The sequence below is a fragment of the Carcharodon carcharias genome, chromosome 6 (genome assembly GCF_017639515.1).
Source record: "Carcharodon carcharias isolate sCarCar2 chromosome 6, sCarCar2.pri, whole genome shotgun sequence".
Classification (NCBI taxonomy): domain Eukaryota; kingdom Metazoa; phylum Chordata; class Chondrichthyes; order Lamniformes; family Lamnidae; genus Carcharodon; species Carcharodon carcharias.
In genome coordinates this window covers 163,198,519-163,224,283 of record NC_054472.1, presented here as the reverse complement: position 1 = coordinate 163,224,283, position 25,765 = coordinate 163,198,519, and the positions used below count along the sequence as shown (strand labels likewise).

The 25,765-nt window shown below is 42.8% G+C and overlaps 1 protein-coding gene across 3 annotated transcripts in view; it reads left to right on the top strand.

The window, feature by feature from the left end:
- LOC121279382 (adhesion G protein-coupled receptor B1-like) overlaps positions 1 to 25,765 on the top strand; it is a 188,917-nt gene that overhangs the window by 129,050 nt on the left and 34,102 nt on the right. For 2 of the 3 annotated variants that reach the window (XM_041190586.1, XM_041190583.1), the window contains 4 exons: positions 3,823 to 3,918; positions 9,660 to 9,699; positions 12,486 to 13,129; positions 22,610 to 22,681. In XM_041190586.1, the coding sequence (XP_041046520.1) occupies positions 3,823 to 3,918; positions 9,660 to 9,699; positions 12,486 to 13,129; positions 22,610 to 22,681 (852 nt within the window). Of the gene's footprint in view, positions 1 to 3,822; positions 3,919 to 9,659; positions 9,700 to 11,335; positions 11,420 to 12,485; positions 13,130 to 22,609; positions 22,682 to 25,765 lie in introns of all 3 variants that reach the window. The other variant, XM_041190585.1, reaches the window with a different exon arrangement.

Here is a 25,765-nt window from a genome sequence, read left to right as displayed (position 1 = left end):
CACTCATTGACCTATTTTTAAGTTGTGCCATTGGAATTCCTTCTGTTTGGGCCTGACTGTTGTATTGACATAGCTAATTTCAACACAGTAAAAATTATGTCATTCCACTTCTCTTATTGGTATCTTTTTGACCTGTGGTTTGTTGCATACTGGTGCTGTTTTCAGTGTAATTGCACTCAAGACACAGCAATTCTGCCCTTACTGGAGACTTCAGGCTGAATATTATGAGGGAGCAGATGACTAGACCCCCCACCCCGCCAAATGCCTCCCACCCCCCTTCCCTTCCAGAAGCAAAGTCGGCGTGGAGCCAAACCACTTCATGCTGGTCCACCTCACAGCCATAAAGCACTGCCTGCAGGCTAAACAGGACCGGTGTGGGACTTCTGCCCCTTACCGGGGAGGAAGTCCTGCCCTCGGGAGCTGCTGGCCAATCCGATTAGCCAGCAGCTCCATCAGCCCTGGCAAGGCCAAGAGTGTATTGGTGAGCACAGGCAGGAATGCAACTAAGAAGCAAAAGAAGGACCATGGATACCTGGAAACAGGTAAGTCCGGGGCCTTGGACAGGGAGGATCTGGGCAGCTTAGGGAGGGGGTTGGGGGCGGGGGACAGGGAGATGGGTTGGTGGGTTTAAGGCAACAAGTGGGTAGGAAGAAAGAAGGGATCTATCTTAACGGGACAGCCCCAACCCCCCCCCCACCCAATCCGCAAAGGCCAGCCCCCAAAGATAGAAATCCCCCTCCCGCCTTCATTGCCGCGTTTAAAAGATTTTTTTTAAAATTAGGCTTGATTATCTATTTAAAAATGGCGAATGGGCTGCTGATTTCAGCAGCTGCCCACCCCTCATATTGTGGGAGTGATTGCGGGAGTGGGTGGGAAGGTGGTGGGGTAGGCACCCGCCCTATTTTACGTGCCCCCTGCCAGAAACACACCTGGCAGGGACATGTGAAATGCAGCCCATCATCATCATCCCTACCACCATGCACCTTGATATTTCATATGTAGGCTTTTACCCTATGTAGTCCTCAGAATTAGGGATGGAGTTGCGCATCATTCAGAATCTTGCTTTACCACACTTCTGTTGGCAGATCATGGGCCTCAGAATTTGAGGACCATAAAGTTACAGAATCACAGAATTGTTATAGCGTAGAAGGACATCGTATCTGCACTGGCTCTCCAAATGCCTGATTCACGTAGTGCATCCTCCTGCATTCTCCCCATAACCCTGCATGTTCTGCCTTTTCAGTTAACAGTCAAATTCCCTTTTGAATGCTTCAATTGAACCTGCCTGCACCACACTCAGGCAGTGCATTCCAGACCTTAACCACTTGCTACGTGAAAAACCTTTTTTCTCATGTCGCTTTTGCTCGTTTTGCCAGTTATTTTAAATATGTGTCATCTCATTCTCAATCATTTCACGAGGGGCAGTTTCTCCCTATCTATTGTTTGTAGACTCCTCATGATAATACATAGCTCTATCAGATCTCCTGTCAGCCTTTTCTCCAAGGAAAACCTTTTCTAAGTTCCTTGCCCCGGAACTATTCTCGTGAATCCTCCCAGCACTTTAAATCATGCTTATTTAATTGTTTTTAAAGAGGTTAGCAAAGGCAATGTTCCCTTGTTAAAGTTACATGTATAATATGTCAATTAATGGCACCTAATGCACATTTATTAACCGCCTCCCACTTTACCATAAGTAAGGGCAAAAAAACAGTGGTTGGCAGCAATCTCCAGAGTGTAAAAGAAGATGGGAAGCGCCCAAGACTTCAGTACACTTTGATAATAGTGGTAGAATTTTGCTATCAGAGCCATTGGCAAACGGTTTAAGAAAGACAAACTTTAATTAAATCCAAACTTATTATTAATGCTAAACTTAACGCCAATGCTTGTTTTCCTTCATGAGCAGAATTTTACAGCCTCCCACTAGCGGGTTTCCGTCTGGGGAGCAAACCGGAAAACCGGTGGGCAGAATTTTTCCCACATCGGGCAGGCCTGGTGGGAGCAGGCGGGGGCGATCGAGAACCCAACCGCCGCCCGCAATCGGGTGCGCACCGCCATTTTACAAGGGCGAGCCAATTAAGGCCCGCCCAGCGTAACACGCGAGTGGCAGCGACCTGTGCAGGCAGGGGGAGAAGGGAGAGTCGGGGCCAGCGCTCTTTTGCACATGCGCGTGCAAGAGCACAACAATCTTGCCTCAAGGAGATTGAAGCGCTTTTGAAAATAATAAATAAAAGCAATAAAAATTTAATGAAACATGTCCGCTCATGTGACCCTGTCACATGGGATGGGACGTGTTTTTATTTTTCAGGAAAACTTTTTTATTTAATTCATAATAGCTTTAGGAAACCTTATCCTGCTCGTGGATGAGGTTTCCTAAAAAATGTAAAGGTCACTTGGCTTTTTCGTCTGCCTGCCAACCGTAAGGTTGGATTGGCATCATTAACTTGACATTAATTAATTTGTTAATGGCCTTAATAGGCCTATCAATTATCGGCGGGCACGCAGCCAGCTCCAGCACGTGCCCGTTGAGTGAAACATCACGAGGCAGCGCAGTGATGGTGGGACGCACGCCCGATGTCATTGCGTACCATTTTATGTACCGGCATGTCGGGCCTGCCCCCGCATGCCGACTGAAAAATCCTGGCCTGGAGGTGTCCTTCCCACTGACCACCCACCCACAACCTGGCTTTAATTTCACGGGAGGTGGTGGCGGGGTTGGGAGGGATGGTGGAGGGGTAGCTGTGGGCGACCCACCTGTTCTCATCTCAATTGAGGCCCTTAAGGGTTGCCTCAGGCCAGCAGGAAGAGGTCAGCCTAAGGGTGGCAGAAGCCCAGCAGGTTAGCCTGCTCAGGGCTCGGGCAGGGAGGGCCTTCCCCATCGTCCCCCACCCACCCCCCCACCTCCATGCTCCTCGTCCAAGGTGCCACCTGATCCAAATCTTGCCTTTGTAACCCATCTCCCCTCTTCTCATCCAAAACCCCCCCCCGCCCCCCCCTTCTCCCCCAGGTCATCATGCCTCGTCCCCTTCCCTGAAAGAGCTCCAGTACTTGCCTTCCAAGAGGATCCTGATTTTTCTTCTTAGTCCCAGCAGTGGCCATTGCTCCTGGTGGTGCTGCCAGGACTGGAGACCTCCCGGCCAATCAGAGGCAGAAGTCCTGCCTCCGCCCGATGATCCACAGAGTGTTAATTGGCTGTGGAGAACCATTGGTGGGGTGATTGCGTTCCCCAGCAAATTTTTCAGTGGCAGGGCAAAAAACCTTGTTGCGTTTTACCACTCAAAATTTTGATCCGGCCATGAAGGCGTTGAGGGGTCCAAAGGGAAGCGGTGCCTGTGGGGTGTTAGTTGGATGGAGGCCCTTCCTGCCTGAGCCCTGAGCAGGCTAACCTGCTATGCTTCTGCCACCCTAAGGTAACGAATGTGCCTAAGTCAGGTGTCAAATGACTGAACCAATCAGAATTACTATCTATTGAAATCAGTTCCCACTGTTGGCCTCAGTAACTCTGTCAAGCTAATTTCCTTTGTTGTCCTCAGCAGTACTCGCTATTTAAAAATAATTTAACTGAAATGACCCAACATTTCTTTGATTCTGAGGAACTTAAAGGATGTAATTACACTTCAAGAAGTGAACGCTGACGGTGAGACAGCATCTTGAAAGACCTATCCTTCTTCATGTTTACTTTGCGCATATTTGAGTTTGGCTGTTTATTCAGCTGCGTTAAGGATCAGCTGTTTACCGTGGGTTTGAACTCTTTCTACTTGATCCTATTTTCCTTCCCTCAATAATATTTTAATTTAACCAGGTGTTCTTGTCCTCACTTCACAGGTGCAGGATGCAGTGAAGTGTAGAGTCGTAGATCGACAAGAGGAAGGGAATGGAGACTCTGGGGGATCATTTCAAAATGGACATGCACAATTAATGGTATGGACATCTGTGCTAAAAAATACCATACTTGTGTTGAATGCTTGCCAACCTTTCTTGAATGATTGCTTGTGAGAAATGTTATAACAAGTTCTGCTGTATTGGCTGAGGATTCTTATAATCTAATTTTTATGCTTCTCCTGGGAGATAATATGGCAGCTGCTGGGTGGATTGTATCGGTGATTGTGTTGCCTGCTTGCAGCACAGCAGAATGGGACAGACTCAATTGATCCACTGGTCTTTTTTCTATCCATTTTGTACATTCATATTCAGAATTTAACAGTTTTGAGAAAAATGTAACTATTAGTTCAACAGATGTGGCATTATATAAGAGTTTATAGTGAAGCCAGAGGATTTCTTGTTCTCATTCTGAAGCATTTAGGTTATAGCTGGAGGTAAGTTATAACTGGAGGAGTCTACAGGTCTTTTGCCTACTACCATACCAGGAGTTCCAGCACTACTGACGTTGTATATTCGTGCCTTGTCAGTATGAACACCAGAGGAATAAGACCAAGGCTCTCTAAGAGAAGAAGAAAATCAATTTTTCTTCCATTCCTATTCTCTTCGCTCTTCTGAAGATGCTAATCTTACTCTTGGTAGGTTTCTGTGGGCACCAACAGCTTGATAAACACACAAAATGGAGGGAAACGCAAACAAGCAAGAGTTTGTGAACTGATTTTACTGTTTCTTTTTAAATTACAATCTGAACAATCTTTCCATCAGAAGTCACTGAGAAGTGATCCTCCTGAGCACCCAACAAGTATCAGGAAGCAGTTCGATTTGGAGGGTATCACAGTCGAGATCATTTTTATCTTTATCCAGTGTCTGGACATGTACACTGCATAATGATCAGGAACAATGACCAATTTACTTGTCCTTTACCTGAAGCTAGCAGTAGCACTGCTACTTCCATCTGATGTCGGCTAATAACACAGAAGGAAATTTAAGACCTTCTAATGAGGCTTAGTATCAAATGATGCAATGAATCTATCCAAGAAATATACAAGGAAATCGTTGTTATCTAATTGTGGTTTGTGTTCATCAGATGATTAATGAGAAACCTTGGCTGCTGTTTGTTATAATGACAGATTTTTAGTAACAAAACAGATGAAACCTCAATGGAAAATGGGATTTGTATAACAAGTGGTTGAGCTGCTGCCATTCATTTTGTGAACTCATTCAAGCTGGGCTTTACGCCCAAAAAGTAACAAAGTATTGGGTAAGTAAGGCAGGAGGAGGCTCACAGCTTCGCATGGAGCAGAAACACCAGCATAGACCCCTGTTGGGTGTAATGGTCTGTTTCTGTTAAGTAGATTTTAGGTAAAGTTCCCCCTTTTTGAGGGTTGAGATAACCGGAGGCTGCAAGAAGCATAGTGCTGGAAAATATATTTGGAGCACTGTTTTCCACCGATTGATTATTAGTTTCAACTGTTTGACTCAAGTGCACTACATTTTCAAAATTTCATTATTTCAAATAGTCAGCATAAAGAGTGGGGTCACCATTCCTTTTTGCACTGTTTCCAATCCTGTAAGACAAACATCATTATTGGAAGAGTGTAAGAATTAAACATGCAAATAAGTCGGGCCCCATGACACGCTGGAGCACTTGGTGATTTTTGATGAGAAGGTCATTCAGATCATCTTTTTTAATAACGTACAAAAATGTTAACAGTCAATATTGATCATAAAGTCATAAAAAATAGGAGCAGGAGTGGGCCTTTTGGGCCATCTCCCCTGCTCTGCCATTCAGTAAGATCATGGCCGATCTAACTAAGGCCTTAACTCCGCTTTTTTTGCCTACCCTCATAACCTGTGACTCCGTTGTCGATCAACAATCTGTCTCACTCAACCTTGAGTATAGCCAATGACCCAGCCGCCACTGGAATTCCAGACAATTCCAAAAACTAATTCCAAAACATGCCCCCTCTGAAAGATGGCCCAGAGTATTACGCTGGGTGTGCGGGCACGCTTCCCACACGCCCAAGCGTGAAATGACACGCGATGACATCGGGGGTGTGCCAGATGTCATCGCGCAGTCCTGCGACGTTCCATTTGGTGGTCACGCGCCGGAGTCGACTGCTTACCCACTGATAATTAAAAGGCCTATTAAGGTGATTAACAACCTCATTACCTTGAAATTTATGTTGCCCGTCCAACCTAACAGTTGATGGGCAGGCGAAAAGGCCAAGCAGCCTTTACATATTTTAGGAAACCTCATCCACGAGCAGGATGAGGCTCCCTGAAGCTAATACACGTTAAATAAAAACTTTATTTTGGAATTAAAAACATGTCCCATCTCATGTGACAGAGTCACATGAGGGGAGATGTTTTATTAAATTTTTACTGTCTTTATTAATCTTTTTAAAAAGTGCTTCAATCTACCTGAGGCAGCTCCGTGCCTCATGGAGATTGAAGCGATCTTGCCCGAGTATGTGCGAACTGCACGCCAGGCCCGCTCTCCCTCTCCTCCACTCCCCCCACCTGTACAGGCAGTGCTTGGCACTGCCGCTCGCAGTCCACACAGGGCGGGCCTTAATTGGACCACCCGCGTGAAATCGCATTGCGGAGCCAATCACAGGTGGCAGTCAGACTCTCGACCGTCCCCACTGAGCACCCCTACCAAGGGCAAAACCCTGCCCGAGAACTTTCTGCTCATCTCAACCTTCAGTGGGAGACCCCTTATTGTTAAACTGTGCCCCCGGTTCTAGATTTCCCACAGGAGAGGACAAATCCTCTTCACATCTACCTTGTCAAGCCTCCTCAGAATTTTTTTTATGATTCGAGAAGATCCCTCCTCATTCTTCTAAACTTCACTGTGTATAGGCTCTACCTACTCAACCTTACCTCAGAAGACAACCGTTTCATCCCAGGAATATTAGACACCCACCATTTTGTATGACATTTACATTTTTCTTATGCATTGGGAAACCCAGATACCAGATGGTTCCTCACAACAGTTATAATGCTCAAAAATCCAAGCCTCTTGTACAAGATGAGACTGAACACTACAAGGTTGTTTAATCATTTTCATGCCACGTGACATCCACACGTAAATATTCTTTGTGGATTGTGACCCTTCATGCTGTGAGTTGGCATATAAGATTCTGAAGGAGCTTGACAGAGTAAAATGTTGAGAGGATGTTTCCCCTGACGGGGGAAATCTAGAACAAGGGAGGCACAGTTTCAATATAATGGGTCTCCCATTTAAGATGGAGGCGAGGAGGAATTTCCTCTCTCAAAGAGCCATTGATGTTTGGAATTATCTTCTCCAGTGAGCATTGGAGGCTGGATCATTGGATATATTCAAGCAGGAGTTGGACAGATTTTTGACTGAAAAGGCAATCAAGGGTTATGGGGGGCAGACAGAAAAGTGGAGCTCAGGCCAAATTCAGCCATGATCTTATTGAATGGCAGAACAGGCATGATGGGCTGAAGGGCCTATTCCTGTTGCTATTCCATATGTTCTTATGATACTCCACTTCTCAGGTACTGGGCAATAGCTGACAGGAATCCAATTTTATGGTGTTAGGCTAGGTTCATCTTTCATGAAATTACTTTGTCACGAGTGAAACCTAAGGGCTAGTATGACTCCACCACCAACTTTTATCCCCAATGCAGGGATATAACTATACAGCCTTACACAAGAGTGTATTGATGTACATCTGATGAGTCTGTGCTGCATACTGGTGCCAAGTTATAACTAAAAGAAAGACAGACTTGCATTTATATAGGACCTTTACTGACTTCAGGATGCCCAAAGCACTTTGGAGCCAATGAAGTACTTTTGAAGTGCAGTCACTGCTGTAATGTAGGAAATAACCATTCACGAAGACACAGATTGATTGCTTACGGAACCAGTGGAAACCACCTCTTTCACCTGGCATTACCGGGGCAGTAACAGTCTTAAAACGGAGTCAGTTACCTTCCTGCCCTGTCAACACCGGTGAAGTTGCTGTCCCCATTTTGACAGGGACTTATTGCCAGTTGTTCAACGTGCCTGTCCGTGTAGGCCCCTTATAATGTAGGAGTCAGAGTTCAATGATGCAAAAAGGACCTTGATGGCCATTTTGGGTCGTAATTGGCTAAAGTCTGTGCCGTGCACACTCTGACCAATTCCACAAACGATGAAGCGAAATAGGCCCAGCAAAGGTAAGTGACAGCTTTTTGTGGGCTTCAAAGGGGCAGCGGGTCTCTCAGTAAGACAAAGGTCTTTGCCGCCCAGGGAGCTCTACCTTCTCTGGCCGCAATGCAACCCCCTTCTCACACCGACTAACTCACCAAGTTAAGCAGCCACACAAGCCTGAGCTAGAGACTTCAACCTGGCAAGCTACATCAAGACACCTATTGATATCCTGCAGCTCATTGTCAAATTTAAATTAAGCTGTGGCCACAAATTTACGGGTACTTTTTGCTGCTGTAAAAATGGGCTGGTTAATGTGCTCTTTCAGTTGGACAGCCATCAATCAAAATCAGCCCTAATATACCCTTGATTGAGCACTTGGAAAAATGGTGGGTGAATTCATCAAAAAGGAAGCACTTGTACCTTCACATTCATCATTATCATTGTATTGAAATCAAAAATTTGCAGCTTATTTCAATAGGCTTTTTGGAATGTAACACCCACCATCTTATAGAAAAGAGAAAACTCTAGCTACAGAGCGGTAAACTAGGACTTGCAAATTGGAAGGGGGGGCGAGGGAAATATACATGAGCCATGAAATGTGGAAACTTGCTCATGCCATTTCACAAAGGGTAATCCCACTAGTGAGCTGACATGATTACTGAACTGCACCTCTCTTCCCAAACAACCCTGTTGAATTGGGGAACAAGGTAGACACAGCAATCACTTATTTGGTCTGTCACCATCAAACAGAAGATCATGATACCAAACGTGTCACATCTGTTGTAGAATTCTTGCTTACCATTCAGGTCAGAAACTGAGCGAAAATCAGAAAGATCCAGTGCAATTGCCTAAGAAACCATACTGCACGAAGGAAGCTCTAGACATGTCCTTGGCTGACATAACCGTAGGATCCTTCCAAATCTGAAATGTCATTATGGTTTCACTTTGCCTAGAGGCTTGCTTTGTGCCCAATTTACAAATTCCATTTTTTTGAAAATGCCTTGCAAGCCAATTTGTTTTATTCAAAAATGGAAATTGGGCTATAACAAGGTAACCGTGTGCCTTTCACACCTTTGTATATAAATAACTAAGATAAACATGTTAATAAGGTAATGACCAGTGTTTGAATTCCAGTGAATGGAAGGGTAAATTATGTGACACAGGGCCACTGGTTCAGCACCTCACTTGGGAACATGGACTGGACAATTTGGCACCAAGGTTAGTATGCACCAATTATAGTGCTTCCAATTTTCCAGTGATTAAGTTATGGCCTGTGTCCTGATCTGTTCCCTAATCAAATGAGGTTTCCAAACACAGATCTGCCTTGCCAAATTTACGCTCTGGTGGAGTCTCCTGAGCAGTCTACTCCTCTTTGGGGCATCAGGATGGCTCCAATTCCATTACAAGATTAATTTTGAGGCCAGTGAATCATTCACCACAGCAACTCCAAGATTGGTGCAGTTTACAATCAGTGTTTGTCACAGTTCCTCGATGAGGACTAACTGATTGCATGAGCCCTAAATGTTGAAGCAGGAGAGGAGCATTAAATGTCAGGAAAAAGACGCCCTGCGGCAATATTTTTCATCATTTCTAAACTGTTTTTCCCTAACTTTTATAGACTGACTTTGAAAAGGATGTAGATATGGCATGTAGATCAGGTAAGTGATTAAATAATTTTATATAAGATTTATCATCTTGTTTAAATGAAATTTTGTTTTCTCCGTTCTCCCCCCCAAAAGATTCCATGCTATACTACCATCCTACAGGTGCCATCTGCTGCTTTAGTCAAGTAAAAGAGAGATGGTGGCATAGCAGTAATGTCACTGAGCTGGTAATCCAGAGGCTTTGGCTAATGCCCTGAGTCAATGGTTCAAATTCCACAATGGACTTCAAATTCAATGAATAAATCTGGGATATAAAGCTAGTCTCAGTAACAGTGACCATGAAACTTTCATCAGGTCTTGTAAAAACCCATTTGGTTCACCACTGTCCTTCAGGGAAGGAAATCGGCTGCCTTTATTTGGTCTAGCCTACATGTAACTCTTGCAGACTCGCAACAATGTGGTTAGCTCTTAACTGCCCTCTGAAATGGACTGGCAAGCCACTCATTTCAAGGACAATTAGGGATTGACAACAAATTCTGGCCTTGCCAGTAATGCCCACATCCCACGAAAGAATAATGAAAATCACAGCAATGATTATTGTCTGCAATAAAAAAATATGCTGGAAATACTCAGCAGGTCTGACATCATATTTTGAGAGGAAAGCAAGAGTTAGTGTTTCAAGCTGATGACCAGGTTCTGATGTAAGGCCATTGATCTGAAACTTTAACTCTGTTTCTCCTGTTCAGCGTTTCCAGTATTTTCTATTTTTATTTCTGATTTCCAGAATCTACAGTATTTTGCTTTAATATTTAGTGATTATGGCTGGCTGTTTCTCCAGTGGCATCATGGCTATGTCCAATCCTATTCTTACCTGATGCTCCCATCATTATCAGTAGGTGATCACTGAATAATCACCAGGAGGTGATTATAATTTTTCATGATTTTTCTTTTTCCTTAAAACCAGTGGCACCATGGCTATTTCTAGTGCCATGCCTGGTGCTCAGTCTGGTTTTATTAGAATATGAATGAGGTGAACATGCTTCATGCTTTTTCTTTTTCAACAACTCTTCTATGCTGGCCTTATTTTAAGAATTGCTAAACTCTGGTGATTTGGGCTGAATTTCCTTGGAGCTTCTGCTGCTTTGCTACTGTAACTTGATTGGAATCCCTGTTTACGTGTACAGAAAGGGGTTTCCATTGGCGTTACGAGAGAGCGGGAGGAGCTCAGAGGAAGCTCACCCCTCCTTCATTTCCTGTGCTTTACTGACTATTGTGAGACACTTGGCCAGTTGTTGCCACCGAGGACTCATGAAGAGCCCGTCGCCCAACTGGACACTGTGCTTGAACTGCTAATTAAGCATAAACATCCAGTCAATAAAGTATTGGAAATAAACCTGTTATGTGATATTTGCTTGTTTGTAGTGTAAAATATAACTTCCAAGACCCTCTCAGGAGTGACTTTAGACTAGAGACTGTAACTGATTGGTTGCCTCTGAAACAGCTGTAATTAAAGCATGCAGTCGGAATTTCACTTGCTGTTCTCATGGAAATTATGTACTTGTAAACTTCACATTTTAGTGTTAATAATTTTCCTTGAGGGAAGCTGAGTGTGGGTGCTGATGGATTGTATTGCAACACTACTTGAGACACAGTTTTAGTTATTCTTTTTTTAAATTCATATTCTTTTTAGTTTATCAAGGTGAAGGATGTCAGCGCTGGGGAGTGGAACACTTTTCTACTTTGAGAAAGCAGTGTCAGGATCAAGCACTCCCAGGTTAGGAATAGCATGGGCTAGATAACTGAATAAAGCTCCCTCTACTCTGCACCAACACTATGCCTTTAATCCCAGTCACCGGAGAGCCTACCCCCAACCACACTAACATGTCCATTTTTGACACCAGGCAACTATATGTCCTCTCTGTGTGAAATTGCCAGTTTAGTGCCAATGTGTACTGTGGGATTGTCACAAAGAGCTGGGTTCAGAACACCTAAATATCAGCCAAAAAAAATAAAAATCACATTTTAGTGAATGTTTCCTTTGGAATAGCTGACACAGAAAGGAAAACTTAAAAGAGCAGACGATACAGAGCAATGTAAGCTAACTGGGGAGATTTCTTTTAAAAAGCCTGGTGCCCTTTATCGCTAATGTGCAGAGAGTTCTCTGGGTGAAAAAAAAAAGCATGATTGTGTTATTTTAGGGTTTAAACATAGAAATTTTGTGAGCTTTTTTAGATATTGGTGCAATAGGAATGTGTTTATAGATAAATTTGCTTATCGATGTTCTCTCAGGCTAAGGAAGATGTAAAATCTATGTTCAGATAAAAGGAAAGAGTCAGACTAAGGAAAATAGAACAAGGCCACATAAATTGTTGACTTTGTTTTTATATATATATATATATAAAAATATATATATATCTATATATACATATACATATATAGATCAAATTGTGATATATATATACATATATAGATCAAATTGTGTTAAAGTAATTTACTGATTTATTGTTAATATTATAGCATTAAACTATTCCTATATTTGAATAACTTCATTACCGTAATGTTAGCGTTTTATTACAGTGAACACAAAGAAAACAAACCCGGTCACCCAGGGAGATCGTAGCAAATAAATTCACATTTATGTAAATAGAGCCCTGAATGAGCTTCAGTAAAACAGCTGTGAACGTCTGGTGGTCCTGTTAGTGATTTCCTGTGCATGTAGCACTTTGCCGCATGTTGCTAGCGATTACACACTCACAGAGCCATCCAGAAAAATTGTCTAATGATGTGCAGCAAATTTTTTCTAGTAACAAAATATAACACAGTTATTCTCAATCTTACAGTTTTAAATAAAGATATCAACGCCGTCAGAACAGGAACACTCACAGGAACTCTAAAGCGCTCTATGGTCCACGATGAAGACATGAAAATGAAATTCACCCATCAAAAGTTGTCTGGTTTCTCAAGTCTTCCAGCAAATGTGTCAAAGATGCATCTCCAGGGATCACTGAACTATCCAGGATCGTTAAATATGAATGAGTTTGGCGACCACACCTTAAAAATAAATAAGAGTGAACAGCCGAAATCAATATATATATGTGACGGTGACATTTTCAAGCAGTTAGACTCGGAACTAGCACGAGCACAGGAACAAGTGATTGATGCTAACTATGTTATCTTGCCCACCAACACCTCAACCCTGAGGCCCAAACCAAAAGACGATAGCAAATATAATATTAACATTAGTCAATTGCCCCAGACTAGACTTATTCATCTCAATGCAGACAGTGGGTTTTGTGCAAAAAACTCACCGATGGATCACGTTAATATTGCTTGCAATGAAAGGGCTTCTCCTGGCCACCAGACACCGAGTTCTGCAAATGAAACACAGCTCCCCAATAACCTGTGTGACACAGGTGATTCAGGGAACTCAGGGATGGTGTCCAAAAGTGAGACAGTATCTACACTATCCACAAGCTCGTTGGAGGTAAGGAATTAAAATAGGAATTTTCTTGCTTGCATCCAATTTCAGATTTCATTTTACTTTTCCGGTGTGTAATTGGCAGTAACACTCAGATTGTAAGAGGAACCAGGACAGTTGAGAGCTGCAAATAATTACCTAAAAGGTCTGCTATAAGTTTATTTAAATGTGACTTGCTACTGGTCAGTGTTAAATATTATAATGGCTTCAGTGCACTATGACATGCAATGTTTGGATATTGTTTTACTTGCACAATTTCCCCACACTACCAACTCTGCTTCCTGTGCCTTCGTGAGAAGTGTGCAGAAATCAGATGATTCGCTTCAGGAAGGAAGGGACAGGTGGAAATATCAGGTTACCCCAGGTTAGGTCATGGACCTCTTGTGTTGTCCCAAGCAATGTCAAATGAAAGAGAACAACAGCCTGTTCACCTGACTGTCAGATGTTAAGCGGCTGGGGCTACAAGAAGTGGAGGAAGAAAGGACAAAAATCAGAGCAAAAATAAATAACTTCCAAGAGAAAAACTCATCAAATCTGCTTTGATATCAGGCATTTTTACCTCCTCCACCTCCTTGCTCCTATGTAATCAGATAACTTCAAGAAATAGCCTTTGCCCATGTTGAGTCACTTCAGCAACCAGTTTTCCATCATAACAAAATCTTTACCTCCCTCCTTCCCTTTTTCAGAAGAACTCAGAAAACAATAATAAGCTCTCATTGGAAGCATTACCTGAAATGATTAAAAGTTGTTTTAATTTCCTTATATACCAATGTGATGACATTGAAAATGGACTACTTATGCTTCCTTCAATGTGCTGTAGTTGGACAGGGCCTGCAGTATTTCAACCCAGAGAATTTACCATGTACAAATGCTCTAACCCCTCCTTTCTGGATTTTAACAAGGTTTAATCTGTTTATTTTAAGCAGAATGTTGCTCTCATTAAAATAGCAGGGAGAGGAATTGCGATCAAATGCTTTAAGTGTTTGTATACAGTTTAAGACCTCTGTTGAGAGAGGAATTTTAGATGTGTCAAACATTTGTGAGTTAATAACCACTGTATCATTTCAAGGCCATTATGTTCAATTAGATGAGAATAATGTTGCTGTTAAGGTTATGATGTAGGACTGGGGCGATGACAAATTTTGACTGCCAGTTGTCCATATCTGGCCTGTAAAATGGGCAGACAGCAGTTCAAACTTGGGCCATGGGTATCTTGGCTGCTTCTTGGATGTCTAAGACCAGCCTGGTACAAATTTTAGCAAGCTTGCAAATAGGAGACCAGCAAGCCCACCTGAAGTCGGCGTAGGGCTGCTTAAATATACAAATTAGGGTCCTATATCATTCATAGGGCAACTAGAGGCTGCTCAAAAGAACGTTTCAACAAGCTCCTGCTACTATAATAGAAGAGTCATAGGGGCTGGAAATGTTAACTCTGTTTCTCCCTCCACAGATGCTGCCAGACCCGCTGAGTTTTTCCAGCATTTTCTGTTTTAATTTCAAATTCCTGCTACTGGTTGTCACATTAAAACATCTGGCTACCCATCTGTTTGAAATTCCTCCTCGGGATCGACCTGCCAGAAGGATCAAGTGTGAAAGTAGCTGATCACCTGCTTCCCAAAATAGGAGGGCTAAAATGGCTGGCATATTTAATGGTATTTCTAGCTTTCAGGCATCCAATTTGCTGACTTCACGCCAGTTTCACATACTACTTGAAGATCGCCCCCGAGGTGTGTACAGTGGGTGTGAATTATCGAAAATTGTTTTCTGTTGTTGCATAATATTTCTTTCTGAGGTTGTTGACCTCTGTATTGAAGCAAGTCTCAGCAGCCTTTGTTTTTATTCCTGTCAAATTCTTCACTGATTTCTTTTTGGTACCTTTTCTTCTTATTGAGTCATCCTGTAAAGCAGAAAGGTTTTATTTTACCTGTGGGCATAGTTTACAATCCCCAGACTTGACTCAATAACTGTGCCAAGAATGAAGAACTGTATGTTTTCTGAGTTTGCATCCATGCAGTATTTTTACAAGCAATATGGTTTTCCTTGGACTTTCGCAAATGATAATCTCCTGCAGGTTTCCTCTTCCCCCGTCATGTCCACCTCTTGTCACAGTGACTTCTGTTAAGAATTGAGAGACTGCAGTGGCAGGTGAAATGGACTCTACAAATGCAGTCATCAGCTGACAAATTAGAAGCAGCTTTCACCAGGCAAGGAACAATCCCAGCAGGCTTTTCCCATTCCCATGTATGTCCGAATAAGATGGGAATCCTGATATTAATGTGTATAATTAACTATCCAATCGAGCGTACACAGTGAGAGCATGAGAGATATCAGTGATAGTCGTTCAAAATGGGATTACAATATTGAGCCCCACCCAAACCCCCCACCCCCACGACCCCCAGTAGGGAGTCAGATGTCATTGACTAGTTCGCCTTCATGCAGAATTAAATTGCTGCTCACATTATTAATTGAGCTGAAAAGCAGTCCAGTTTGGAAAATGAGCTTCTATTTGCCAAATGGGAATGCTAGTCTTCGAATTGCCTCATAAGCTTAAATATTGAAATAATGGGAGATACATGTACACTGACCAGTGTTCATCTCAATCAACTCTTATGCTTTAGAGCTGTTAGCTATGTACAGGCTGGCAGCTGACATTTGTTTCAACACCCCTTTCCAATACAAAATGTAATGCATAGAAGTGGTGATAGAACTGGATTTGATCTTTATGTCGTCACTGCAGGAAAATAGATACACCGAACATTTTCTCTTAAGTCTGTCATTAACTTTCAATTTAGATTTTTTAAAAATTCTTTCACGGGACGTGGGTATGGCTGGCTAGGCCAGCATTTTTATTGCCCATCCCTAATTGTCTGTGAGAAGTTGGTGAGCTGCCTTCTTGAACCGCTGCAGTCCTTGTGGTGTAGGTAAACCCACAGTGCAGTTAGGAAGGGAGTTCCAGGATCTTGAACCAGGTTCAGTGACGGAACGCTGGTATAGTCCCAAGTCAGGTTGGTGTGTGGCTTGGAGGGGAAGTTACAGATGGTGAGTTTTCCATGCATTTGCTGCCCTTGTCTTCCTTGGTGATAGAGGTTGCGGGTTTGGAAAGTGTTGTCGAAGGAGCCTTGGCCAGTTGCTGCAATGCCTATTGTAGATGGTAGACACTGCTGCTACTGTGTGCTGGTGGTTGAGGGAGTAAATGTTGAAGACAGTGGATGTGGTGCCAATCAAGGTGGTTGCATTGTCCTGGATGGTGTTGAGCTTCTTGAGCTTCACTCATCCAGGCAAGTAGAGAGTGCTCCATCACACTCCTGACTTGTGCCTTGTAGATCATGGACTGGAGTCAGGCGGTGAGTTACACTCTGCAGGATTCTCAGCCTCTGACCTGCTCTTGTAGTCACATTATTCACAGGGCTGGTCCAGTTCAGTTTCTGGTCAATGGTAACCCCCTCCAGGATATTGATAATGGGGGGTTCAGCAATGGTAATGCAAAATGAATGTCAAAGGAAGGTGGCTGGATTCTCTCTTGTTGAAGATTGTCATTGCCTGGCACTTGCGTAGTACGATTGTTACTTGCCACTTATCAGCCAAGCCTAAATATTGTCCAGGTGCTGCACATGGGCATGAACTGCTTCAGTATCTGAGGAGTCACAAACGGTGCTCAACACTGTGCAATCATCAGCGAACATCCCCATCTCTGACCTTATGATGGAGGGAGGATCATTGATGAAGCAGCTAAAGATGGTTGGGCCTAGGATACTACCCTAAGAAACCCCTGCAGTGATGTCCTGGGACTGAGATAATTGACATCCAACAACCATAACCACCAGAAGGAAAACAACAGTTCAGACCAGTACTCTTATTTCCCAGTTTTTACTGATGTTCCATTTTAAGGTATACAAGACCAGTTCGGACCAGAATTCTTATTTCCCAGTTTTTACTGTTTTTCCATTCTGGACATCTTCCTTTGTGCTAAGTATGACTCCAACCAGTAGAAAGTTTTCCACCTGGTTCCCATTGACTCCAATTTTGCTACGACTTCTTGATACCACACTGCCGTCATGCCAAAAAGATGTCTGCCTATCACACAACTGAGTAATGTGATGAATGAATTTCAGTGCCAGCGTGATGCTAGGTATGTACACCATATGTCCCAAAGACCGGCAGATCGTATCAAACAGCATGCCCTTCTGCTGTTCACAATAGGCAAGGTTTGGATTATATCCAACCAACCCGTGCTTGCAAAATCAAAACACAGTGCCCAACATTAGATGTGATCCTGTGATTTTACAATATTTGCTAAATAATCCTTAGTGTGCTATGAACTATACTGACAACCAAATTAAGATTGTCAGTCAGGCATGCGGTATGGCGCATTTATGTGTACTGGAAGCTATATATATTAGTACACAGGGCCCTGTTCTTTGCAAACAGAAAGAATATGTACACGTATGTTTTGGATAAACAAAATAAGTGACAGCCATTTGCTAGGTCACTCCACAGTGCAATGTCTTGACCAATCAGAGTCAAGCAGCCTGGTTTAAATTTCAAACAATGCTTGGAAGCTAGCTGTCAGCTTCCATCAACTGGTGCATTCTCCATGGCAATACCTCTACCAACCACAGTCCGCTTGCCAACCAATCAGCACTCTCTTCTCATACGGTATAATTTTTTTGCTTCCCCTGTCATTGGCATTTTCTTGCGAATTGTCCTGATGAGCGCAAGAGGAAAAGCTTTGGCAAAAAAAAGTCTCTTTTTTTCAGCACTTACTGGACTAAAAATCCAGGGGCCTGGACTAATCATCTAAGGACATCATTAAATAAATCTAGAATTTAAAAAAAATGTGGGTATCAGTAACAGTGACCATGACAGCCCTGGGGTTGTTGTAAAATCCCATCTGAATCTCTAATCCTCTTCAGGGAAGCAAACATGTCCTCTTTACCTGGTCTGGCATACATGCAACTCCAGACCCATAGAATTGTGGTTAACTCTAAACTATCCTTTGAAATGGCCTAGCAAGCCACTCGGTTTTTAAGAAGGCAGCTCACCACCACCTTCTCAAGGGCAATTAGAGATGGACAATAAATGCTCGCCTTGACGATAATGCCAGCATCCTGTGAATGAATAAAAGAACTGTATGGATATAGTACCAGAAAAGCTGATGAAGAATTGAAATTAGAATTTGAAAACATCTAAATCATTTCAGGAGAGAGCAGCTCTACATTCTTGATCCATAAAAGGTCAACTTGTTGCATTGGACGCAGCATGCCTGAAGGAAGCAGTTGGTTTTTGTTCCTCTGAACTTAGAGATGTAGGGCTGGATTTTCATGGAGTCAGGGAGACTCCATGGAGGGGTGAAAATAGCGGCCAATCCTGGGATTCCCGACCCCATTCCTGGGATTTCCTATTTTCAGTTGTGCTGTTTAAAGATGTAGGCTGGCTTGGGCCGTAGGCCGCAGCCTGCACTCCTAACCTGGCAGGCTCCATTGCAGGGATATAGGCATGCCCTTGCCCTCCACAATTATTATGGCGTTGGGCCAGCTTTTCAGAGTCGTGCTTCACTGCACCTCAGAAGTGTTGTGAACCATCGAGATGAGGGAACCTTTTGAAAGGTAAGATCAAAAGGTCCTTCCTATGCACTCCACCAACCCCCTATGGCCATTCGTGCCTTCCATGCAAAGGTATGCTCCCCCCCACCACCTGTCCTCTATAGCCCCTCATACCTCCATGCCAAGCTATAGCACTTCCATGCCCCTACACTGTATCGAACCAATGAACCCTATGGTGACAATAGGATGTCAAAAAAAGCTTTTTTTTTAAAAAAAAAGTCATTAATTGATAATTTTACACTTTATTAAAAAAAACCTCCATTTTACTACAGGCCTATAAAAGTGGCAATCATCCAGACCCATTAAAGGATCAATAGCAGAAACTACAAGCACTTGAAACCTTAGCCTGGATTTTCATTCTTGAGGCGGGTAGGGGAGGTTGGGAAATTCCTGGCTTGGTCCATCTACCTTGGGTGAAAGTGCCCGCAAAGGCGGGATATTCAATGTGAGGGCTGGGTGTGAGCTGGAGTCAGACCAGCTGACCCAGAAAGAAGTATGGAGGCAGCCAGAGGGGCTGCGGGTACAGAGGTGGGCTGTTTAAAAGGCCCAACTCTGTGTTGTGGGACTTGGTCCTAGTGAAAAAAAAACAAACATTCCCTCCACTTCTCACACCCCCTTCACCCTCCAAACACTCCTCATGTCCCATCTGTGTCACCTAATGTACCACACTCACCCTCCATGTTCTCTCTTGTCCCCTATGCCAAGCTCTGCCCTTCCACCTGTCCCCTATGTATCATACCACCTCAAGTGGCAAGTTCTACCCTTCCACCCACTCTTTCAGGTCCCCTAAGCCAAGCTCTGCCCTCCACCCACCCCTCATGCCACCTCATTATGTATGCTTGGCTGAGAGCCCAGACACTATTAGAATACTAGAACAACCACTCCCCAGATGAAGAATTGTTTGATTGACAGCTCGTGCTCTTGAATCTTTGCTGTCAGTTTCACAATCAGCCAGAATTTCCAAGGTATGGCAAGCACAGTTGCCACTCTGCTCCTTTTCACCTACCTTATTTGGGAGCTGCACCTTCCTTGCCCGACCTTGTGACTCCAGCCTGGTGAGAAAAAAGTATACCAGTTCCTGGGATTCATCATTTTGGGGCAGCAGCATTAGGGGAAGAAACACATCTTCTGAGGTACTTCCAGGTACGAAGCCACCCTCCCCCTTCCTGGAGATCGGAAGTTCTACACCATTGTTTGTTGACACAAGTTAATTGGCTTTAAGGATTTGTGGTTTGTGGCTTTTGAAACTTTAAAGGGCTAGATGATTGACTCTTTTACTAGCTTGCAGCACTTCAGTTTGGGGCAGCCCAAGCTGCCGTAAAGCAGGTAAGTTTAAAGATCCCAGCCACTTTGAAGCGCCAGGGAGAAAATAAGTGTGTAAGGTAAGTGAGTGACAGATTAGGTTGGGGGGAGCGTAACATGAGTCGGGGGGGGATAGGATGGGTCGGGTCAGCTGGTCAGCTGCAGGTGTATGATTGGTTGGGGGGCTAGCATGAGTTTGGGGTTGTAGGATGGGCCAGGGGGTAGGAAGCGTCAGGGTGTCAGGTGGTCATGAGGTAGTTGGGCTGACGGTGTAGTCGGGGAGTGGGGGGGGGTGTCAGAAGGGTTGTCTGGATGGTGAGGGTGTAGTCGGCGGGCAGCCGGGTGGAGGGATGGTCGGGATTAGGTTGGTTAGGAAGGTGGAGAGTAGTTGGGGGATGGGGGACGTTAAGGGTGTGGGAGGATAATTAGGGGGTTAGTCCAGTTGGGGCTTGGGGGTGTGGGTTCAGTAGTGTAGTTACCAGGAGTTGGAAATGCTTTTAATTCTTCTAAATTTTCCTTGGCAATTATCCTGCTAAGAGAATGGGAACCGTCAGAAGTCTCTGATTTAAATTGGAGTATCGGATGGTTCCCAGTGCAGGCTAATTGCCCATCGGAAGTTTGAACTTCCTGGACAATTCCCATGCAATTCTTGCATGGAGACTTCAAGGGGGGTGCCCCAGCACATCTTCTGGGGTACCTCCCAGGTACGCATTCCCCTGCGAAACCGGGGAGGCAGTGGCGTAGTGCTATTGTCAATGAACTGGTAATCCAGAGACCCAGGGTAATGTTCTGGGGACCCGGAGCAGATGGGCAGAGCCAGGAATTTTTCCGACTCCCTCTACCAGCCTCGAGGATGAAAGGAGGATTTGGAGTCATATGATGAAGAGTTGTAATCAGAATCAAAAAATAATCTAAATCACTCCAGAAGACAGTAGGTCTATATTTTTGATCTTTAAAAAGCCATCTTGTTGCATTGGAAGCAGCATGCCTGAGGGAAGCAGTTAGTTTATGTTTCATTAAACTTAGAGATGTACTCACCAACCTGCACAGGAGTTCAAACTCAAAGTTAAAAGGAACTGGAGGACCTTCCTGATTTTAGTAAAGACTGCATGGAGCTGAACCAAACAGACCCAGACGTCCGGGGTGGAATTTCCAGGGGAGTTTGCCCACAACTTTGGCAGAATTTCAACAAGAAATCAGGAAAAATATCCAAGGAAGTGGCCAAGTATCCTGGGTTTCCACTGATGTTGTGGGTGAGCCCCTGCACAACATTACCAACAAACAGGTTTGACTTTTGGCCAGCGCTGAGCTGATTTCAGCCTTTGCAGTAGCTGGAACACTGCAAATTGGCCTTTGTGCCCCTGGGCTATGGCATATCCAGTGTCCTTTGGTGAAAAGTGTAAGTGTATGCATGTTGGGCAAGGACAGGATTGGAAATAGCTAAACTGCCACAACAACGGAATTTCCGACACATGCTTTCTGGATTTACACATGACTAGTAACCACTTGAGTGAGAGACCAAATTAAAAGGCCTTCAAAAAATATATTTTTGTAAAATTAAAGAGCAGGACACAAATGCAAACAGTGCTGATTCATATTTGAAGGGGAAGCATCCAAAATGAGGATTTGGCATTGAAATAGATATTTATAGAAGACATCTTTTTTTAAAGAAAACAAAACAACCACGTTAATAAGGCAGAGTTTCTAAGGTCTTGCCAGTAGTGAGGTCTTAAATCGGAAAATCATAAGCAGTACATTCATGATTTTTGGATAGGCTGCACATGAGGCGCTGTCATTTCAAATGGGATTTTCCTAACATTTTGCCCATAGATTTACAGTCGACCAATCAGTTTGAATTGAATTTAAGATAAAAGCAAAAAACTGCAGATGCTGGAAATCCAAAACAAAAACAAAAATACCTGGAAAAACTCAGCAGGTCTGGCAGCATCTGTGGAGAGGAATACAGTTAATGTTTTAAGTCCGAATAACCCTTGAACAGAACTGAAGGGTCATTCGGACTTGAAACGTTAACCGTGTTCCTCTCCGCAGATGCTGCCAGACCTGCTGAGTTTTTCCAGGTATTTTTGTTTTTTTGAATTGAATTTAAGTTTTGTAATTTCAGAGTCAGCCTTCACCTGGAGATGCATTATGTTTATTTTCCCTGTCCCTCTGCCCCATTAACAAAGTAATCAGTGTTAACACTTGATAACTGTGAGGAGCAGGAACTCACCCAGATTTTTAATACATTTTTGCATGTTAGTTTCCCTCAGTATCACTTTCAGGTCTCGGAAGAATATAAGTATGGAATCCAAAAAGGCTATTTGGTCAATTTAGCCTATTCCCTTTATTGACCCTGTAGATTTTGTTCTATCATAGATTCTGTCTAACCTAATTAATATCTCTGTGGGGAAAATATCTTCTAATCTCTACTCTTGTTGAGCACTTGGCTAATTTGTACTTCTGTCCTCTGATTCCGAGGTTGAAATCTAAGTTGAATAACCTGTTTCTGTCTGTGTGTCCCTGAATCATCTTTGCTTCAGTGAAAATAAGTTAAGTTCTTTGTGTCTTTTATAATCTTTAGAGCCCTAAGTCCCAGAATAATCCTAGTCGCGCCTCCCTGAACTCTCTCCAATGTGTCAGTGTACCGTTGAAGGTAGGATAATAAAAATTGTACACAGTCGTCTAAAGGGCTGATTTTATGAAGTTGTGCCCTTAGTGTGGAGTTTAATTTTGTTGGAAGCTCATATTGGGAATTTGGGCATACATGATTTACTGCCCATTAAAATTGATTGGCAGAAAACTTTGCAGATGCCCAGCTTCCTGCTATGTAGTCCCAGCAGGCAATGCTTCACACTGGGAGCAGAATGAACAAAATTACCCTAAATGTGCTGTTCAGTCATGAGTTTTACAGATCTGACACCCCACTGTGTACATGTTGTTTCATATTTATGTTCGTTTTCTTATCCTTGTCTAAATGAAAAACAATTTGTCATCCCTTACCCATTCACTTAGTGTATCCAGATGTCTTTAAAGGCTACAAATCATTCTGATTACCTATATACTTTTGTGTCATTATCAAATTTTATATTGCAACAGAATTCCTCCTGCGTCTCATTTATGAATAGTATGAGCATTAAGGGACCTAGAACACACCCCATGAAATTAGACTATTAATTCCCCCCCCACCCCACCCCAACCCGGTAGAGCTTATTCCATTTATTACCTTTTGCTCCCTATTCCCAAGCCAGTTTCAGTACAGTTAGTTAATTGCTAAAGACCTTTTATATGTTGGACTTTATCAGGTGCTTTCTAAAAATGTAAATGAAATTACATGAACTGAACAACTCACCGTATAATTAAGTTCCTCCTCAAAGAACTTCCGTCAATTTATGAGGCATGACCTATTGCATCTAAAATCATGCTGACTGCGCCATATTTCTTAATAGCTATTGTGTCGTTGAGATGAACGCTATTAATGTCCTACAAAATGCACTGGAGCAGTTTCCCCATCATTAATGTTAGGTTAACTTGCAAATGATTCCCTGCTTCACACTACAGTCCTTCTTTGAATATGATGATAATCACTAACTTGTAGTCCTGAGGTGCTACTCTCATATTTAAAATGATGGAAATTGCAACTGGCAGGAAGCCATTCACCTGACCTCAACTGTGTTGGCGTTAACGTTGGCTCTCCAAGTGGAACAGTCTGCTTCTATCCTATTTACCTGCCTTTGCCTTAAATCCTTCTATATTTCTCCTTTCCAAAAATTTATCCAATTCTGGTTTAAATGATACGATTTGCACCTAAACAGCCACTTGTAGTAAAGCATTCATATTCAAATAGTCCCCCATTATGGATTGTAAAATCTTTTAACTTTTCACTTCAATTTTCTAGTGAACGTTTAGAGTTTATACTCTTTTATTACTGATTGGCCCAGTTCTTTGCAGACAGAAAGAACATGTACACACATTGCGCCTGTTTCAGCTGCACAAAATAGTGCCAGTCATTCGCTGACACGCTCCTCAGGGCAATGCCTTGACCCATCAGGGTCAAGCTGCCTGGTTTAAATTTTGAACAATGCTTGGCAGTTAACTGGCAGTCACCATCAATTGGTGTACTCTCCATGACTGCACCTCTACCAATCACACTTGCCAACCAATCCGCACTCTCTTCTCATACAATATAAATTGTTGTTTCTCCTCGCATTGGAGTTCTTGCGAAATGTCCTGATAAGAGCAAGACGAAAAGTTTCGACTTGTCTCTTTTTTCAGCAATACTCAAGCTCTGTACTATCAAATGACTATTTCAAATATAGTTTAACCAATGCCATGTACAAATTCAATATTGGATTTTTTGCGTTCAATCCTCTTTTGCATGACATTCAGAATCCCAGCTCCTACCTGCACGCCCATACCTGTGCACATAAATACCTCTTTGTTCCTCTACTCCAATGTCAAATTTTCAGAGCCTTGTGTTTAGGGTAAATGTTCATTCACTGTTCTTTTCTCAACAATGTCCACATACACAAGAACGCAAGAAATAGGAGCAGGAGTAGACCTCACAGACCAAAATTGCACACAATATTCCAGATGCGATCTCATCAAAACCCTGTACAATTGTAACAAGACTTCATTATTCTTGCTATTAAGGTTAACATGCCATTTGCCTTCTTAATTGCTTGCTGCACGTGCATGGTGATTCTCTGTGTTCCTTGTACAAGCACACACTCACGTACAACTTTCTCAGCTTTCAAAATTTATTCTGCTTTTTTTATTCTTATGACATTGAAGATTGTCTGGCAATTATTGACTCACAGTACTAACCTGTTCATATTCTTCTGTAATTCCTTGCATTTGACAACTATGGTTCAGCAGTCGGTACACAGTCATCTTATCACACAACCAACCTTACCACCCAACTAAATGCCCCCTTCTCTATCAAATATGCCACGGGGATGGCAAAAGATTCCTGCCATTGAGACCTTGGCAACCTGAAATCACATAGGTCATTGAAATTTTGGTTAGTTACATGGATTTTTCAGAGCTATGTGATAAAGTGTCAGTAAATCAAAATTTAAGGCACATGATATTAAAGGGCATAAACATAAGAACCAAGGGACAGAAGATAGAGAGGAAGGATAAATTGATTTTTGTTTAATGAAATAGTTAGTGGTGTGCCACAGCTATCTGTGTTAAAACCTGTTTTCTAGTTATTTAAGTAGTGTGGGCATAGGAAGAGGAAGAACCCAAACAAGGTTTAATACCAAATTAAGTGGTATTGTGACCTGTGAAAGATATATATGAAAAAACTTGCATTTATATCCCATCTTTCAGAACCTCAGGAGGTCCCAAAGCAAACACTTTATAGTCAATGAATTTCTTTTGATTGTGTTCTGTCTAGAATTCTGGACACTGTTGTTTTCCCTGTCCTCTATTTGGGCTTCTGGGAGCTGTACATCTCCCTTTTCATTCACTACAAGTTGTCTGTTTTCACACTTCGCTGGATTACTGCTGAAGAGTCTTTTTTTGACCAATTGACCTCTTCTACATCTTTCGGGCCAATAAAACATTTGGTTGATGAAGGCCCAAACCACCATTCCCATCAAGTCACCTCTCAGCTGCTAATAACCAGGGTGCATTACAAACAGGTTTAAAAATATATTCAGTATACCAAATTAAAGAAGTGCAGTATCTGAGCTAATTCTTGTTCAATAGGAAGAAAGCTTGAAGTAGCGAT